The 19495-nt window shown below is 38.0% G+C and overlaps 1 protein-coding gene across 4 annotated transcripts in view; it reads right to left on the reverse strand.

Annotated features, from left to right (window-relative positions):
* MAP2K5 (mitogen-activated protein kinase kinase 5) overlaps window positions 1-19495 on the reverse strand; it is a 272012-nt gene that overhangs the window by 81430 nt on the left and 171087 nt on the right. For 2 of the 4 annotated variants that reach the window (XM_017851084.1, XM_017851087.1), the window contains one exon: window positions 2123-2152. The exons of the other annotated variants lie outside the window; for them this stretch is intronic. In XM_017851084.1, the coding sequence (XP_017706573.1) occupies window positions 2123-2152 (30 nt within the window). The remainder of the gene's footprint in view (window positions 1-2122; window positions 2153-19495) is intronic. 4 annotated transcript variants of the gene reach the window in all.

Consider the following 19495-nt stretch of genomic DNA (forward strand, 5'->3'; position numbering starts at 1 on the left):
TCTGTTTGTCCAATTTATGAGGGGAGGCTATTTCACAGAGTGGTAGGAGTTCAAATAACATAATGTGGGCCAAAGAGAAGGTGTTATTCCATAACTCATCCTCTGTGACACTATAAAATATACATTTTCTTTATGTGTTTTTTTTGAGGACATAAGAGAGGGGTAGGAAAGGCATTTATAAAGTATCCTTTCCCAATCTTCAGCTTATAGTACAAAGCCTTTAAAATAAATGCCAACTCCACCAAAAGTCATTAGTGGTTCTAGCAACGACACACCCAAACTTCTGTTGAAAGACTTGGGAAATAGGCCTAATGGCATCAAAGCTGCTTCTATTATTTCAGAGAGAAGTATCAATTTGCTGACAACATTCTATCATGATTCAAGGAATACAGTTGTTTCCCACCCCCACTCTGGCATAAAGGTTGTTGCTAACTAGGGAGTTCAGCATAGAATTAGAATTTTCCAACTTCCACTTGACTGATAAAGATTTATTTAGATATTCAGGAAAACCATACTGCAAAGGTAAATATCCTCTTCTCAACTTCGACCACAGCCTTCATGTGCTTCAATAGTCAAATGTGATGGCAATTCATTTCTTAGACTCATCACCCATCAAATCTCACTGATTAATTACTCTAGACATTAGGAATCTCGAGAATATTGCTACATTCTCAACGTTTGGAATTTTTACTGGATGGCTTATAAGTTTTCTACTAAGATTTGTTTGAGAAATATATTGTATAGGGTTTGCATGTTCATTTTCAAAATTTTAGGGGATTTCACAAATTGGCCAAACTGAATTGTTTCGAAATTACTGACAGAACAAGAAGCTTACCAAGATAAATATTCTAATGAGCTATAAATCCTGAAAATGTGATTTTAATTTGATGGGCTACCTAGAGCTAAGCAGCAAGGCTATATACACTAAAATCTCACTAAATGCCAGCATTCATGCCAAGCAACTGCATTTTAGATTTTCTCTATAAGGAAAAGATTACATTTACACAAAAAAGTCTATGAATTTGAAAAGTGAGACTAACACTCTTGAACCTAACAACTTGGACAATTTCTCTTCCACTTATCTGATGGCTTTAACTGTGAAAGCAAAAGAATACGAAAGAGACATTTCATTGAGTAAAGGGTCTTTAAACGTCCACATTGGTACCAGGAGAATTTGCTTAAAACTGCTTATAAAGATGGTAGAGAGAATGAGCCCCATCCTATTATTCAATAACCATGTTTGTGATGCATCTGCATAATCTAACCATGCATAAATTAGTATGTGTAATACAACACTTATTTGCATAATAATAGCAAGTTAATAGATGCTTAAAGAGCAGAGACCAACACCACCTTTAAATCAGACATGCCTCCAGGCACTTTGGCCTGTACAGACCAAGATGCCAGAAAAACAGTGAACATCAACCAGAGGAAAACAGTCAAACCATTCATTTTTCATCCCTCTAGACATTTCACTTATTTCCCCCACACACTGGGGAATCATTTTCAAACCACAAAATAGCTTTATATTTTAGTGCTAGTACCCTTCTATAATAAAAATCTTAAAGAAATTTTAATGAAGATTAGAGTCAGCAATGCTAGTATAATGGACTGTTTTGTTTTCTTGTAAATGTAGACAGGAAGGAGCAAAATACTTTTAAATAATATGTTCAAAATTATACTCATAAAATTGGGGGCCCATCTATTTATCTAGCAAAAATAATGACCTAGATTAGATGCTTTCACCCTTTGTCTTAATCTTCTAACTCAAAAAATTTTAAGTGAGTTTAAGAGCTTAAAAGGTGTATCAAGAAAAGGCTGGCTCTCTCCTGCATCCTCAAAATGAGTACATGGTATTGGACCAGGAAAAGAAATAATCCCGAATTTCACACAAAGGAAAAGTACAATGATCACTCTCAACCTTTAACAAAGAAGAAAAAATCCAGGAGTTTAAAAAATCAAAAATCAATAGAGATTTCTAAATGACTCCTTAAGATATCACTTTTCAATTTAACAGGACAGATTTATTTATATGTGGCTCAAATGTTCACAATTGCTCCCTGCACCTTCATACATAGGAATGAATGTCACAGTGGCAAACGGCAGTAATGAACAATCTTACCTGAGGATATGGAAACCTCCCAAGAGCAAGCTGGGAAAGGAAATAATATTTGTCTAGTTATAGATTTGCATGCAGGGCAGATCTCCTTAAGACAGACAAGTACTAAATTTCAGAACTGCATCCAGCAAATATAAAGAAGTTCACAACCTCAAATGTACAAACTAAATTATTGCTGTAATTACATTAAGAGCTGTATTTAGAATGGACATTTTCAATGGACTATGTTGCATCCCTGATATTTTAATTTTAATAACAAAACATTATCCTTATGTGGTTTCCCTTAGTAATATTCTCAGTTGTATGGGTATTATTCACATTTACATATGTGCGACAGTTTCTTCTAGACAGAGATGTAAAAACTCTTTGCTTTTTGTCTTGTAAAATGGGAACATCTAATTGTTACTAACCCACAAAATTTTCAGTTACAAGTATAAATGAAGGGTCGTAGGAAATGGGGAATGGACATTATTATAAAATTGAAAACTGTGCCATTATTTTCATCCATTTGTTAAAGTTTTTTCAGCCATTTTCTACCCACTAGTAGGAAAAATGGCCATTTCAAGGTTGTGAAGTCAGAACTGTAGGTCTAAGTCTAAAAGCTTCCAATCTAGCTTGATTTGTAAACTGTTCTGTTTCTGAGCCAGTCACTTAATTTTGATCCTTGAATCCTCACCTGTAAAAACAAAATGATCCAACCAGGAATAGGTTTGATATAAAGCAAAAAGATACAAACTGTTTTTTTGAGCCAGAGTCTTGCTCTGTCACCCAGACTGGAGTGCAGTGGCGTGATCTTGGCTTACTGCAACCTCCGCCTCCTGGGTTCAAGTGATTCTCCTGCCTCAGCCTCCCAAGGTAGCTGGGATTACAGGCGCACACCACCATGCCCAGCTAATTTTTGTATTTTTAGTAGAGATGGGGTTTCACCATGTTGGCCAGGCTGGTGTTGAGCTCCTGACCTCAAGTGATCCGCCTGCCTTGGCCTCCCAAAATGCTGGGATTACAGGGTTAAGTCATTGCACCTGGCCAAAAAGATAAAATTTAACAAACATACCAAAACCTATTTAAAGAAAATAGTGGCAAAACTTTGCAATTTTATAATGTGGCCCATCCTCAGTCCTGACATAATTTACATGTATTTGTAACTACTTTCAAAGCAGAATCACAACACCAGGGATTTTAACACTAATGGATCTAAGAGGGCATCAACCCACTTCAAAGGTTAAAACCCAGAGTCCCACTGAAGTAGCTCCCAAATAGTTAATAAGTGGAAGCCTAGGAGCTGACCCTAAGATTTGCAACTTAATCTAGTGTTCCTTCCCGCATATTACACCGCCTTTCTAAATCTTGAGAAGTTCTGTACTTATTTCAAAGACACTGATCCTGCTCAAACATTTCTGAATTCTCCTTTTGTAATTGTTTTAGAATTATTTCAATTAACAGAATACCTATTTTATTTTATTAGTATGCATCTTATCTTGGATTTAAAATTATACCCCTCAGCTTGTTCATCATGTAAATTATTTGTAGACTAAGGTTTGAATAGCCTATGGATATTACCAAAACCCAAAGCAACCTATAAAAACTAAATATTTTGTTGCTTAGACATGAAGATGCTGAAGTTATCAAAGTTCTAAAACCAATATGAACAATAGCCATGTAACAGGAATAAACATTATGACCTTATAAGGTGACTACTTTGAAAAGGTCAACACTCATTTGCACATATGCTTGTGTGTGTATGTGTATATATGTATGTTTTAGAATACCTAGTTTCATTACCTTGTACTCATGTCTTGTCCACAAAATATACACTGATATGTGTATGGATTTTCAAGATAGAGGTATACTATCATCATTTCATTTGATGGATATCATTAATCTCTTCCACTGTACATAACAAAAACATCACAAGGTGGGGTGAAAGAAAATTTAGATGTTTGCCAAACTCCCTTTCTAAGTTTTGTGTGATTATGTTTGTTGTCCATGTATGGGGAGGGAAAGAGGAGGGACTCAGCTCTCCTGTCCTCTGTCCCCACCCCACCTCCTTGCAATACAGGTTTGTAGGTTTGCCCTACATTTTGAAAATAGTTTGTTTCTGGCCAGAGTGTGCACACTGATTCAGGAGGAATCACTATGGTCTACTGTGGTGGGTGAACGAGGCATTTGCAACAGTCTGCAGTGACTTATCAGGTATAGGTATCGCAGTGATCTGTAGATTATGAGTTTTGCATATTCTTCCACTTGGAGTTAGAAAACCAGCAAGAGAAGAGTCTCACATAACTACTACAAAACACTTAGAACATTCTGGCTCAAGACCTTCCACAGGCATTGTGCCATTCACCTGGGTATATGCTCAGCATGTCATTAGGGACCATGGAAGAATACTGTTCACATGGCTTAAAGACAGAGGAAACTTGCCAAACACACATACAGTCAAGTTCTAAACTAGCTGGCAGGTGCCAACACTGACCATTGGTTCTTGCAATTTAAAGAATTAAGTAATGGTAAACGGACATCTTATGTGGGAGTGGGATACACCAAAAAATGTGAGTTCTTCCCGATTTGACACAGAGCTTCCAGTTGCAAGTGGTCATGGTTCTACGGAGAGGCCAGGCTCCAGCCAACTTGGGAATGTGCGTTCATCTACTTGGCCCTCTCTGTCATGACTGTACCACATAAAAAAGGACGGCTGATGTGATTTGTTTGCTCTGTAAGACAATGCCATGCAAGACAACAGAGAAAATTTAGTGCACTTTGGTCAGCTGGGAGCCTCTCTGTACCAGTCTGCTTGGGAACACATGCCAGTGCTTGAACTGGTGAACTCATCATTCATGGGTCTGGCTTTGCTTTCAGTGTTATTTCCTGACATCTCGTGGAACCTCAGTGCTACCTTTTAACTACGTTCCTGGGAGGACTGCTTGTAAGATATCTTGCAGGTCTGACCTCTTTAGAGTTAGAAAACAGAGAATGGTTCTTTGACCTTAACTAGTAGGTACTGTTGCAATTGCAGCATGGTGACAATCACTTCCTCTCTTACAGAGTGTCACCACTGGGCTGCTGAAAGACTTGGGAATCCATGCCAGTGAAAACAGGCAAGAGCACTATTAGGCTGGCACTAAAAGCAGTCATTTTAAGGCCCCAGGAGAGGACCCCTGCCTTCTATGTATGCCTCTATCCTTCTAGGTCTAATGCAGCTACAGTGTTTATGTTCCACACTATTTGTCTTACAGAAAAGTACAAGGAAACATATAGCCAGGCTCTAGAACTCTTTTTATCATGTTCTACTGGGAGGAGGTAAAAAAGAAAACGGTTTCTTAGTAGATATGGCTGCATGAAAAACGAGTTCTCTACAAAAATGAGAGGGGTGTGGTGGCACGTGTCTGGAGTCCCAGCTACTTGGGAGGCTAGGGTGGGAGGATCACCTCAGCCCCGGCAGGTAGAGACTGCAGTGAGCCTTGACCATGCCATTGCATTTCAGACTGAGCAAGAGTGAGACCCTAACTCAAAAAAAAAAAAAAAAAAAAAAAAGAACGAGTTCTCCATGAGGCTGTCAAAAGTCAAAATAAACATGGGACCCTTATAGGGAAGAAGGAGCACATATGCTCCAAGTGAATATTTCACACACAGGCAGACCTGGGGCCATTCTGTATCTTTTACTCCTACTGGTCTATTAATCTACTTGCATTTCCCCAGTTTTTATTGTCAAGGTATTATAAATTAGGAAACTTACAAAAGAGAGTATGTAATCTTCTCTGAAATGGCCTGCAGATATGTCACTGTACTAAATGTGTTTCAGATTTAATGAAGCTTTAATGTCCTTTTTAATTTTGCCTGTTTCTGTATCACCAGGGGTCGGGCAAGGCAATCAGCACTCAAGAGGGTGGTTTGGTTTAAAACTAGGAAAAAACTCATTTGCTTATGAGTTGCACTGTATTTTCTTAATTAAATTTACTGAGTAAAATGGTTTAAGTTCAGCCAACCAATGACCTTTGTATGTAGATTTAGATTTATAAATAGGTTAACAGTTAAAGAAAAAAAAAAGAATCACAACAAAGCAAATAGATTAGGGTTAAGCCAATAGAAATCTCTGCTCTCTTTATCATCTTTACAAAAGAAGCATGTAATATAGGCAGCTTAAGTCTAGTTTTTTTAAAAAAAAGTGTACTGAAAAATGTAGACACACATAAGTGCCAGCACTTCATCAAATGAGTCTCATATCCTTTTCATTCCCAGGAGGGGAGCAGCTCACATTGTAAAAGATTTGAAAAGCTTTATTTATTTGGGGCCAGGGGTGGAGGTAGAGATAAGGGATTCTATTTAACGTTAAATTAAAAAGTACACTTTAATTCCAAATACTTAAGATTTAGCAAACTGCTGAAGACTCTGTTTGTTGTGGGACGTTTATTACGTAAAAGGCTGAAAAAGAGTGGTCTGCAGTGTTTACCAGTTGGGGATATACTTAAATAGCAGTAAACAACTAACATCTCACTCTAAAAATAGGACTGTTCCTTAGTGTCATCTTACTGACCTTTGACTTGTCCAACCACAGTCTATAAAATGCTCTTCAGTTAGCAGCATTTGAATATGTTGGATTTTATAATTTAAATAACAAATATATTTGTATGTGTGTCTGTGTGTGAAAGAGAGGTCATAACAATTGCCAAATATATAACACGATAAAAACCTTTGTATTTTAACAAGAAGAAGTTATTTATTGATAAAGCAACAGAATGGCTTTTGTTGATAATAAAAATAATTATTGTCATAGAATCATAAATAGTAAAGAGAAAACAAACATTGTAGCCAGAAAACAAGAGCAGGACACAAATTCAAGACATGTTTTTAGTAATCAAGTCTCCTACTCAGAATATCAACTACGTTGTGGAAGTGGTTTTAAATTTACCGTTCTACTGATGAGCACTGGATTTTTTTATTCTTAATTTAGACATATTCTATGTTTCTCGGCATAACTACAAATTGAAAATAAGCATTTTCAATATAACCAGTGATCTAGCTAAAGGACAACTTTATAGTCTGAAATGTTCTAAAATTTGTTCTTAATTACGTTGTGCATATTTTACACAATTAAATTTCCATCTAAGGATTTTGCATTTAGATTGTGCGCTGCAGTTAAACCTTCATTTTATAGAAATGCAGCAGTCACTTTGGAACACTCAGACACAGGGAAACTTTAAAAAATCAGACTTAACTACTGGATTACATAAAATTCCCTAGGTGAGATTTCATCCCAAGACCAATTTACACAGTCCTAGAGAGAGAGTTTAAATCATCTGAAACTATGCTGGTAAAGAACCATAATAAATATGAAATACTTCAAAATCTACTCTAATATTTTACTTTTCGCCCTATGTATCAATTTCACTGTTTTCTTACTGAATGGTTTAAAAACAATCCAAAGGATATAACAGCAATTTACCAGTGTTAAAGTGCTTTGTAGGTTAAACTGACAACAAAGAACACAGAAACACAAAGTGTCTTGAAGTAGGGTTTCAATTAAATGTGGAGGATTTAGTAATGCAGGACCAAAAAAAAAAAAAAGAGTTACAAATTAATTTAATCTTCTGCCTATAGTTTGCAGCTGCACTCCAAAGTGTCTGGGGCTTAAGAACAAAGCCTTGAAAGGCCTCAGAGTGAGGAAAGCTTCAATTTTTAATGTATAACGCCATTAGCTGATAACTTGTGGAATCTGCAACCCCTGTGGAGGGGCATAAGTGCGAGTAACAGAGACTGATGAAGTGACATATTTGTTCATGTCTAGAACTATGAGGAAGAGGATTATTACTAACACCATCAGGCCTAACAGAAACATGCCCTAATAACCTTTGGGACCCTCCACATTATCAGTACTCACTACACCAAATATATTAAAATCAAAATCTAATTCACTTTAATTAAAGACAATTAGTTTGTTTTATTATTATTGCTTAACTTGCATATTATAACACATTGAAAATTAAAGACGGGATAATAAATGTAACAAAAGCATCAAACTGTGTACACCCTTCCATCTACACTTGTGAAATTAGCTTATCACTGGTGTCTATTTAAGGAAATACAAAGACACCATCATTAAAAGTGATGAAGAAATACTTTACTCTCAGGAGAATACAGTGAAATCACATACATTTTTTTCCTTATTCAATTTATACTTATTTTCACAAACTCTTTCCTATCAACTCTAAGGATTTCTTCAACGCAAACAGAATTATGGCCCAATGGAGGCACCGGCAGCTTAATTAATTTGCTGAAGATCATACTGTAAGTTGGTGGCAAAGCTTGTTAAGAGCCTAGGAACACTGGGCTCTGCAAATGCTTTGGCAATGGTAAAGGATCCTGTCTGCAAAGACCTCATAGACTTCTAGTGCAGTGGGTGAGCCACAGCAAATAACTCACTATGCCTATACCAAAAGTGTCAAGTACTCTGAGAGCCTGTAAGTAATGTCTTTTTCTTTGTGTAGAAAGAGCCTAAATGTGAGGGTCCCATCAGGAGTGCTCCTTAACAGGTGCCAATATTAAAAACAAAACAAAAAACAACTACTTGTCCTCACCAAAGTCCACTGATATAAACTTACTTAAGGAGCCCAAACAGTAGCACAAACAAATCAATCAAGCACTTATCTACCATTCAGACTGTCCTACATTCTGTTCCAGATTATTAATAATAAGGGAGAAAAGACAGCATTACAGACAAATATTTATTTATTTATTTATTTATTTATTTTTTGAGGCGGAGTCTCGCTCTGTCGCCCGGACTGGAGTGCAGTGGCCAGATCTCAGCTCACTGTAAGCTCCGCCTCCCGGGTTTACGCCATTCTCCTGCCTCAGCCTCCGGAGTAGCTGGGACTACAGGCGCCCCCCACCTCGCCCGGCTAGTTTTGTATTTTAGTAGAGACGGGGTTTCACCGTGTTAGCCAGGATGGTCTCGATCTCCTGACCTCGTGATCCGCCCGTCTCGGCCTCCCAAAGTGCTGGGATTACAGGCTTGAGCCACCGCGCCCGGCCTACAGACAAATATTTATTAACAAACCTGCACATCCTGCACATGTACCCTGAAACTTAAAAAAAACAAAAAACAAATAAATGTTTCTAATAGAGTATGTTAAAAAAAAAAAAAGAAATGAGCTTATTATAGTAGACACTTAAACAGGGACAGGGCAACAGTAATTCACAAGTACAATATCCTAATGCTATTCCTTTAATTGCTTTATTTGTTTCACTGTTAAAAATGATTGCCTGCTATAGCCTAACCGTGAATGCTGAAAAGCGTGATACATTGAGGTCTCAACCTGGGCAAACTGTACCTAAACTTACACTTTATTGCAGCTTAGTTCACAATCTTCACCTAATATAGGGTTATATCCCAGTGCAGCAGGAGGATAAATCATCCTGGAATATTACTCCGGCAAAGTTTAGCTGTGACTGCAGCATATGTGCTTTCGAGCCACTGAAGCAAAGGCCCATAAAATACACTAATTACTGGAAGTTATGGTCACTGAGTGATTGATAGCGCTCTGCAAGGCAACTTCCTCATTTTCAGCTCTTCTGACGGGGCTCATCCGCCACATAGCAATTATTAATTCATGACCCACCCCTCAGGCACTGGTACCTTTACGTCTAATTCTCCTGCTACCAAACTACTGCTACAGCTGGACACTGTCTTTCTTCATTCTGATGGCTGGGTAAAGATGATAAAAAGTAGATTTTAGGCTAAATGCTATTGTTTGAATTTTTAAATGTTTCTTGGTCTTTCTAACCCTGCTGTCCCAAAACACGTAATTCTCCTTCCTCTCCCATATGCTATTTCACTTGCATCATTTTCTTTTTTTCCTTGTATGTGTGTGTGTGTATATATATATATAAATATATGTATATACTTATGTATGTATAAGCATATGTGTGTATATGTGTATACTTATGTATATATAAGCATATGTGTGTATATATATGTGTGTGTGTTTAAGTTTGTGTATGTGTATATCAATCTGTCTATACTACATTAGACCAAAAACCCTAGCTGAGTAACTTTTTGGTTAGATACTATGTTTAAATGGAATATACAATTTCATCTAGGCCATGGTAAGTATAAGGCAGCTAACTGATAAATAAAAAAGGGGAAAAAACCCTCAATTTAAAAATACCCACTTTTGTAGCTTTACAGGCACTTTAACTGTTCCATGTTGATTTCCATCAATAGCTCTACTCACAGCAATACTAATGAAAATATCTGGGTACATAACTAAATCTCTAAAAGTCAGTTAAAACAATGGCAAAGGTATTTTCCATGGTATTCTGTGCACTAAGGGGAAATTCGTGAGAGACTCGGAGTTAAAGAGACATAAAGTTTAGCCATGATTAATGAAAGCAACCATTTTACTTCCCTAATTGAAAAATGAAAGTTCTTCAAATGTTTGCATAGCTCAAAATGCAACACTGAGGGTAGTTTTCCTATCTGGAATCTGAGATGGTGCAACAGATGAGTAGATAGATTTCTAGCCGACCTATTCTTTCAGGACTTGGTTCAAATTGTTCCTCCTTTTCTCCTCTTCTGTCAGGAGTTAATCCCAGAAGATTCTACCCACAGTTTTGTGGACAAACTTCATACCACTCTCTGTCCATACGCTTCACTGGGCAGTGTGTATCACACCCTCCCCAGTGACAGTTCCCAGTGTTCTACATCTTCCTGTGTTTCTAGTGCCTGACACATTTTAACTTGTTTAAGGGCAAAGTATAAATCATAAATTTTTATGTTCTCCATGACACCAGAAATAGCATTTTGCAGTAGGTTGACAATAAGCATTTGTTGATTATGATATATCCTCTGATGCTGATCTCTCCTGGAGTCTGGTCAGCCTGGAGGTGCCTGGTTTGCTTGTTTCTATGCCACAGTACCTTAATGAACACAGTACAGAAACTCTTTAGTATTAGGAACTGACGGTCTTAACTGACAAGGCCCTCTTACATATCACTGCTTAGACGGATCAGTAGCTACCATTTTCACATATTTAACCATTATGATGAATTTAAAGGACTTATTTCTTATGAAAGATTAAAAGGTTGCCAAGGAGGAAAAAGACTAGAGTTAAATGAATTGAACACATGGAGATAGAGAGTAGAATGATGGTTACCAGAGGCTGGGAAGGGTAGCTGGCGGGGAGAAGAGTGGGGATGATTAACGGGTACAAAAATAAGGTTAGAATGAATAAAATTATAGTATCTCATGGCACAACAGGTGATTACAGTCAAAATTTACTATACATTTAAAATAACTAAAAGTATAATTGGAATGTTTGTAACAAAAAGAAATGACAAATGCTTGAGGTGAATACCCTATTTATCCTGATGTGATTATTACACATTGCATGCCTGTATCAAAATATCTCATGTACCCCATACATATGGACACCTACTATGTACCCATAAAACTTTTTTTTTTGAGACAGAGTCTCGCTCTGTCGCTCAAGCTGGAGTGCAATGGCACAATCTTGGCTTACCGCAACCTCCACCTCCCAGGTTCAAGTGATTCTCCTGCCTCAGCCTCCCAAGTAGCTCGGATTACAGGTGCTTACCACCATGCCTGGCTAATTTTTGTATTTTTAGTAGAGTTGGGGATTCATCATGTTGGCCAGGCTGGTCTCAAACTCTTGACCTCAAGTGATCCACCCACCTCAGCCTCCCAAAGTGCTGGGATTACAGGCGTGAGACACTGCACCCAGCCCCCATAAAAATTTTTTAAAAATGATTAGAGTTAACTGCCCCAAACCCCATCTCATGTGTTTACTTCAACAGTCATTTGAATCCTCATAATAAGAATTAAGAAATGACACCCTCTTAAAAAGTTTGTGTAATGTTGACCTGTGTCCTCTAACAGCAGGCAGCCCTAATCATGACAATGGTCTCTTAGAGACCTAGCTTTGGCAACTTCCAGTTCTAAACCATTCTCTGAAGTCATGCAGCTGTGGGTATTTGAGAAAACAACAGTGCTGGGGTCTAGTCTATTGAGCTCAACTTCACTCAAATTTCTATTTCTAGACATCTGAAAGTCAAGGGAGTCATAAACAGTTGATATTCTCATACTTCTGGCCTCTGTACATGCTGCTGCTCCTGTTGGAACACTGTCCTCCAAATTTAACCCATTCATCAAAACTTGGCTTAGATACCAGCACTTCCAGGAAGCTTTCTGAAATGTACTGTGCTTCCAGTGATGGCCTTAACACAATCTACAGCCCAAGATGCTCTTTTGCAATGTGACCTTGTTGCTTCATCATCAAGAACCTACATTGTGATCAACAAAATGTGGCAGGAACAATCCTGTGTAATTTCTGAGGTTGGGCCTTAAGGGATCTGTAGCTTTTGCAACCACAGCTTAGAACACCAGGTACCACAAAGGAAGTCTAAACTAGCCATGAAGGGGAGATGGGAGAGGAGGGAAAGCAGGGAGATGGGTCCCAGACACTCCTGGCCATCCCGACCAAAGCATCATACACGCAGATGAAGTCATCTTGGATCTTCCACCCTTAACCACTACCCAACTGCAACCTCATGAGAGGCTTTTGATGCCACACAGAATGGCTGAGCCTTGCTAGGATTCCTGACCCACAGAATCCTGAGTAAATAAATGGTTATTTTAAGTCACTAATTTTGGGTAGTTTATTAAACGGTAATCAATAACTGACACGCTTCCTCTGACACTGATGTCAGCCCACACTCTCCTGTGCCCAGTTCTAAGTGTTTCCTTTGCACTTTTACTTTTCTTTCTTCCTGTTAGTCAAGGAGTCCCTGAGGGCAAAGTTTATACCCTTACTGACAACACTGGGTAGCACTGGATAAATATTTACTAATTAGATGGGATCCTTACCTACCTACTTCCTATTACAGTAGACATACTGGAGATTAGGTTAATATTTGTGTTTCTTTTTAATAAACAAACTAGGCCTTAGTTTCTGAAAAATAACTAGCACATTTTGAAATATGGTGAAACTAAACCAGCTACAGGGATAGTGTAAGGTATAATCCTATGAAAAGCAGTCTTAACTGACCAGCAGAGTCACAACAAACCTGTCTTTTCCTTTATCTGATTTCCTGCTCAGTTCCATTTACCATTCATCTCTTTTTCCAAACTACTTGATTTACTTTTCTGTAGCATAATGGAAGAAGCAGATTTTAATCCGTGAGTCAGAATACCTGACTGCTGCTACCTTATCTATTCACTTAACCTTTCTAGAAAAGTCCTTTAACTTATCTGGATCTAAGTTTCCTCATTTGCAAAATGGGAACTTTGATGCTCATAAGGTGAAACAATATTTGATGCCTCAAGCTGCTGATTTTTCAGAGTCGGGAGAAGCTTGAAAGAGATAATGAATACCAAATAGCTTTGTTAAGTGTTACATTAAAAAAAGTGTGATGTTGTCACCCTTCCTGTTAGAATGACACTGAGCAAGAGGATGTCAAGAGCTTGGAAGAGAGGAAAGAGCACTACATTTCACATCAGAAGACCCAGATTCCAGTCCTCTTCTGCACAGTTCCCTGGAGACCAGCTTCCTCTCTGCTAAGAGGAGCGGTCTGATTTAACAAGCTCTAAAGTCTCTCTTTAGGTTAAAAAAAATTCTAGTCTCTAAGTACAACATAAGGCATATAAGAGAATTTTCTAGGAGCAGTGGTTTTTACCACTGGATATCACAAAGTTGGCAGACATGGTTCCCAAAATTATCATAGACTCAGAATTTTAGTGTTGAGACATGTCACTAGAAGACTAGTTCCTTATCTTTCAGATCTCAACTGAAAAGTAATCCCATACCACTCAGTTACTCCTAGCATATCATCTTGTTTGTTTATTTATTTTCTTTTTTACTTTTAGAGGCAGGGTCTTGCTCGGTCACTGGAGTGCAATGGTATGATCGTAACTCACTGCAGCCTCAAATTCCTGGGCTCAAGGGATTCTCCTGCCTCAGCCTCCAGAGTAGCTGGGACTACTGGTGTGCATCACCACGTGCAGCTTAACTTGCTTATTTGTCTAAAAAGGTACAAGGATCAAGTATTCTTTTTTAAAATGTAGGCTTCATGAAAGCAGGGATTTTGTCAGTTTTGTTCTTAGCAGTGTCCCCAGTGACTAGCACAGGGCCTGCCACATACTAGGCACTCAAAAAATATTTTCTCAGTGACCTAATGAATACATGACTGCATCTTGTCTAACCTTGTATCTGTCTCTTCTACAGAAAAATTCTTTAAAAAAATCTGAGACAAATAGCCATTCAGTCCCTACTTAAGTGTACCCAGGGATGGGACATTTTTACCTCTAAAGGCAAATGATTTCACTGTTGAGGAGGAAAGTGTAGAGTTCTATCCATTAGAAAATCCTTCTTTATACTGAATAGAAAGTCATGGGACTTTTTTTTCTTTTTTTGGCTTTTGTTTTAGCTTCAGAAGATTCAGCCTTCTTGTCATGAAAGATCAACTTGCTGCTTCTCCACTGACAATCCTTGAAACATCTGAAAATGGGTTGTCAAATGCCTGCTTTATCTTCTATTTATTTTTCATATCAAGACTTTGTGTTTCTTAAAATTTCAAATTCTGTGTATTTGTGTGTATACATGATATTAGCATGTGCTACTGGAAAAACTTTAAAATCAGTCTGAAATACATCAAAATAACAAAATGCTTAGCTGGGACTGCTAGCACCTGTTACATCTTGTTTTGTCAATCTCATGGTTGTTCCCGACAGCTCTGAACACAAAGCAAACTCAACAATGCCTTATTCAGTGGGAAACACTTCACTTTGTCTGCCAGTTTCAAATTCACTACAATCACTGACAACCTTGGAAAATGCACATTTAGGCATGGTAATCTGAGACAGCTGGATCCCTTCACAAATCTTGCAAAGGACTGAACTAGTCAATCCATCATCTGCCAAAGGTCATCTTAACAACTCCTTTTGCACTAAGTTACACACAATTTTAGACTTCCCCCCCAAAAAAAGATAATGGAAAAAAATCAAGACAGAATTACAGAAAAAGGAGAATGAGTGACAGAAACTGTTACATGTTCTTTTCCTCAGCATCCTTCAATGGGAGGGGAGGACCCATGACAAGGATTCCAGAATCACATCCTCCCCACTTTCCTATAAAATCTTCCATGGAAACTTCCTTTGTCTTTGGGCCCTTCAGATCCTTTCACCTTTTGATGGTTCTCAGCAGAAACTTTGGTCAACAGGTAAAATGTTTCACTAGTTGGATCAGGAGACTCCACGTTTAGTGTATACTTTATCTGAACTACCTGGGACCAGAAATATTTCAGATATTGGCCTTTTTTGGATTTTGAAATATTTGCATTATACTTACCAGCATCCCCAATCCAAAAACCTGAAATCCTAAATGCTCCAATGAGTGTGACCTTTCACGGTCATGTTAGTACTCAAAAAATTTCTAATTTGGGGGTATTTCACATTTTGGACTTTCAGGTTAGGAATATTCAACATGTGGTAAGATTTCACTCACATTCTTGAAACTAATTTTAAAAAGAAGAAGAGAAAATAACAGTATTTGAGTGAAACACCAAATGGCAAGTTTTTATGGTATAGAAACGTTGACAGCAGCTGCTTACGGAGCATCCAGAGCCATCCGTCACCCCTCAGACCAGTTCACAATCACCAAGGGCTAGAAAAGCAAACAAAGGCACAACCACACACCCACTAGAAACAGCTGTGTGTCTGGGTGGTTTTTTTTTTTTTTTTTGGTTTTTTTTTTTTTTTTGGCAGCTGAGTAGGGGAGGGGGAAAATGAGTTCTGTATATTTAGAGGCAAGAGCCAAGTCTAGATAATGTTTCATAATTCTTATTACTTGGTAAGTACTCAATACATACAAGACGCTATTTCAAAAGGCTTACTTCAAGTAACTTTATGTGGTTGTTAATGTTAAATAAAAGTGTTCACGAAAAAGCCTAGAATATTGAATATATTCTAATCTTGCTTTCAGAAAGTATAAGTGTTTATTATTGTTTATCTTCTGCCTCCCTTATTACATTGTAGGGTCAACAAGGAAAGGGGATATGCCTATTTTGTTTGCCAGTGTATCTGCAGCACTTAATTACGTGTTTGACATGTAAAAGGTGTTCAGCAAATATTCAAGGAATGAATGAATTCCAATGTTACCTTCAACTTACACATAAGAAACTGACACTTGGAGTGACAAACTGAACTGGCTAAGATCACACTGATTAAAACTGTTGGTGCCAATATGTGAACTGAATTCTGGTTAATCCAGTCTAAGCCCTTTAATAGTTCAAGAATTAGGATAACAGCACTTGAATCTAAAAATGATATTGGAAAGAAAATGACAAAATGACAAACTCGCCATCAAACTTCTCCAGAAGCTTCTGTCAAGGGTACTGGGCTGGGTGATTCATGCCACTTTTTCTTTTTTTTGAGATGGAGTCTCGCTGTGTCACCCAGGCTGGAGTGCAGGGGTGCGATCTCAGCTCACTGAAACCTCTGCCTCCCGGGTTCAAGCGATTTTCCTGCTTCAGTCTCCCAAGTAACTGGTTACAGGCGCCTGCCACCATGCCCGGCTAACTTTTGTATTTTTAGTAGAGACAGGGTTTTGCCATGTTGGCCAGGCTGGTCTCGAACTTCTGACCTCAGGTGATCAACCCGCCTCAGTCTCCCAAAGTGCTGGAATTACAGGTGTGAGCCACCACGCCCAGACCCTGCCACTTTTTAAATACTTTTATTTACATTTACACAGCTCTACATGGTTTATGTGTTTACTTATACATATAGAAGATCACAATTCACTTTCTTAGTATCTAATGAGTCTTATCTAGCATCCATTAAACAACGTGTATATGTAAAATTAGATGTGTTAAGTTTTACATTCCAACGAGACAAAAGGTAGTTTTATCCAACTATTTGTATTTTTTATAGTAAATTTTCCTAGGGATAATTTCTATTACTAATCCTTAACAAAACTCACTTTTCTGAGAAATGACTGCCATATGTCATTTGGGGAAAAAATGATTTTTTTTCTATAGGAATATTAAGAGAAGGGCAATCTTGTACAACATATATTTTTCCCATGTTGTAACATTAAAATTTAAATTTTTTCTTCGATGATTTCTTCCCCTTTGTTTTCTCTGTTTTTTCTTCCTGGAACTTCTATTTTTCACGTTACTTCTTGACTTGGTTCTTTGAGAAGTTGTCATGAACTTCTTAACTTGGTTCTCTAATTTTCATTTCTCTCCTATTTCTTGCTGTTCTTTGCAAGTTCCTTTTGCTATAGCAGCCTATTCTTATCTTCTGAGTGCACTATTTTCTCTTTAGTCTTCTGAGGATACTAGTGGTAGTTTATTTGAACTTTTTACCCTCTGCACAGTTTTTTGGCCATCCAAGTTGCTTTTCTTTTTAGTTGTTGTAGGCCTCTGTTCTCACCCTAAAGGCCTTTCTCAAATGTCTCTGTAAGAGTAAGGCACTGAAAATCTCACTGGATACTCTGTGCTCACGGATGGGGCTTGTAGACTAAGGGCTCTCCTGGGAGCATGATTTAGCTAGGCTCTTTCCTTGGGGAACTCCCAATGTCTGGATCTTTAAGTCTTCCTAGTCAGATTTCCCTAGACAAAGTCTCTGCTAATCTGCCTGAAAAGTAATCTTTGAGTGTAAAGTAATTACGAGTGTCCTAGGAACAGGGTGGGAGGTCTCAACATTCAGAATCTAAACTTTCACTTAATGCCTCTGAACGCAGTAATGGGACACAGACTTCTATGGTGCCAGGTATCACTCATTTTATTTGCTCCAAAAAACCCTCCCACTCAGTTTTGTTAGATTGAGCGTCCACCCACGATGTTTACTGAAGTACATTAACAATTGTTTTCTATTGGGTTTTCATGAGCAATTCATATTAGTTTGTAATACATGAAAAGATAAACTAGTCTTATCATAATTGTCAAACTGACTTTAAATCAATTCTCCTCTCTTGGTCCCACCTTGACTCCTGGTGAAACATATCTGGCCCCACCAATTCCTGAGCCTTTGGGTGTTTACAGTATATCAGATTGCCTGCTTGCTTGTATTCTCAGCCCTGGTCAGTTGTTTACTGTTGTCTCATATTCAAAGCTTGAGTGCTGTTGTCTCCTTTCCCTTTTTCTTTTTTTTTTTTTTCCCTTTTTCTTTATGGTATCCTTTTGCGTGTGTGTGCGTGTGTGTGTATGTGTGTGTGTGTGTGTGTAAATCACGTTATGGCTATTTTTAGTGGAGCTTGAGGTGAAACTGTAAGCTAAAGCTTGCACCATATTTAACCGAATTAGCAGTCTTTCCAATTCAAATGTAAACATTTCAAAGGGTAATTCCTTTTAAAGAGAGGGGACAATGGCTTTTTTCCCTTGCGAACTTTGTCCAAAACCTCTGAAGTAGATCTCCCATCTAAAGAGGAGGAAACTGAGGCTCAGAGAAATTAAGTGATTTACCTAAGGTTCTATAGCTTAGGCTGGCTGAAGTGGAATTCAAATTTGGATCTGATACTCTGGTAAACTGAAAGCTCTTCTTCACAAGCAAAACACTGTGATTTATTCTCCAAACACTGATGGACATTTATATTAAAGACTCCATCACACTTTAAACTCTGATCTTTATTTTCTGAAACTGCTTTAAAAAAAACCACTACAAAAGTAGGAAAAAGTTGAGTCAAAAAGATTTCTTGAGTGCCCACTAGGGCAATGGAATTGTACTAAACAGAAAAGATTATAAGAGAATCAGATTTGAATCCTGTCATAAGGAACTATGACATACCTATAAATTACTGTAATACAAAGTGGACAATTTACATGCCACAAGGAAGATACAGATGAAAGTCAGAAGAGGAAGATATTACCTTCAGCTGGAAATATGAGAGTTGGCATCACGAAGGATGGTCATTTAAACTGTATCTTGGAGAGATGAAGAAAACTGATATTACATCTACAGAGAACAGCATATTATTCCATGGGTTTATTTTTAACTTGGTAAAGGTAATTCTAAAACTCACAGTTCTTTTTGTCAAAATAATAGAGCCCAAAAAATCTTCAGAAGATGGCCAGGTGCTGTGGCTTATGCCTGTAATCCCAGCATTTTGGGAGGGCAAGGTGGGTGGATCACCGAAGGCCAGGAGTTCAAGACCAGCCTGGCCAACATGGTGAAACCCTGTCTCTACTGAAAATACAAAAATCAGCCAGGCATGGTTGCGCATGCCTGTGATCCCAGCTACTTGGGAGGTTGAGACAGGAGAATCGCTTGAACCTGGGAGGCAGAGGTTGCAATGAGCTGAGACTGCGCCACTGCACTCCAGCCTGGGCGACAGAGTGAGAGACTCTATCTCAAAAAAAAAAAAAAAA

Source organism: Rhinopithecus bieti, unplaced genomic scaffold, assembly GCF_001698545.2.
Source record: "Rhinopithecus bieti isolate Rb0 unplaced genomic scaffold, ASM169854v2 scaffold_31548, whole genome shotgun sequence".
Taxonomy (NCBI): Eukaryota; Metazoa; Chordata; class Mammalia; order Primates; family Cercopithecidae; genus Rhinopithecus; species Rhinopithecus bieti.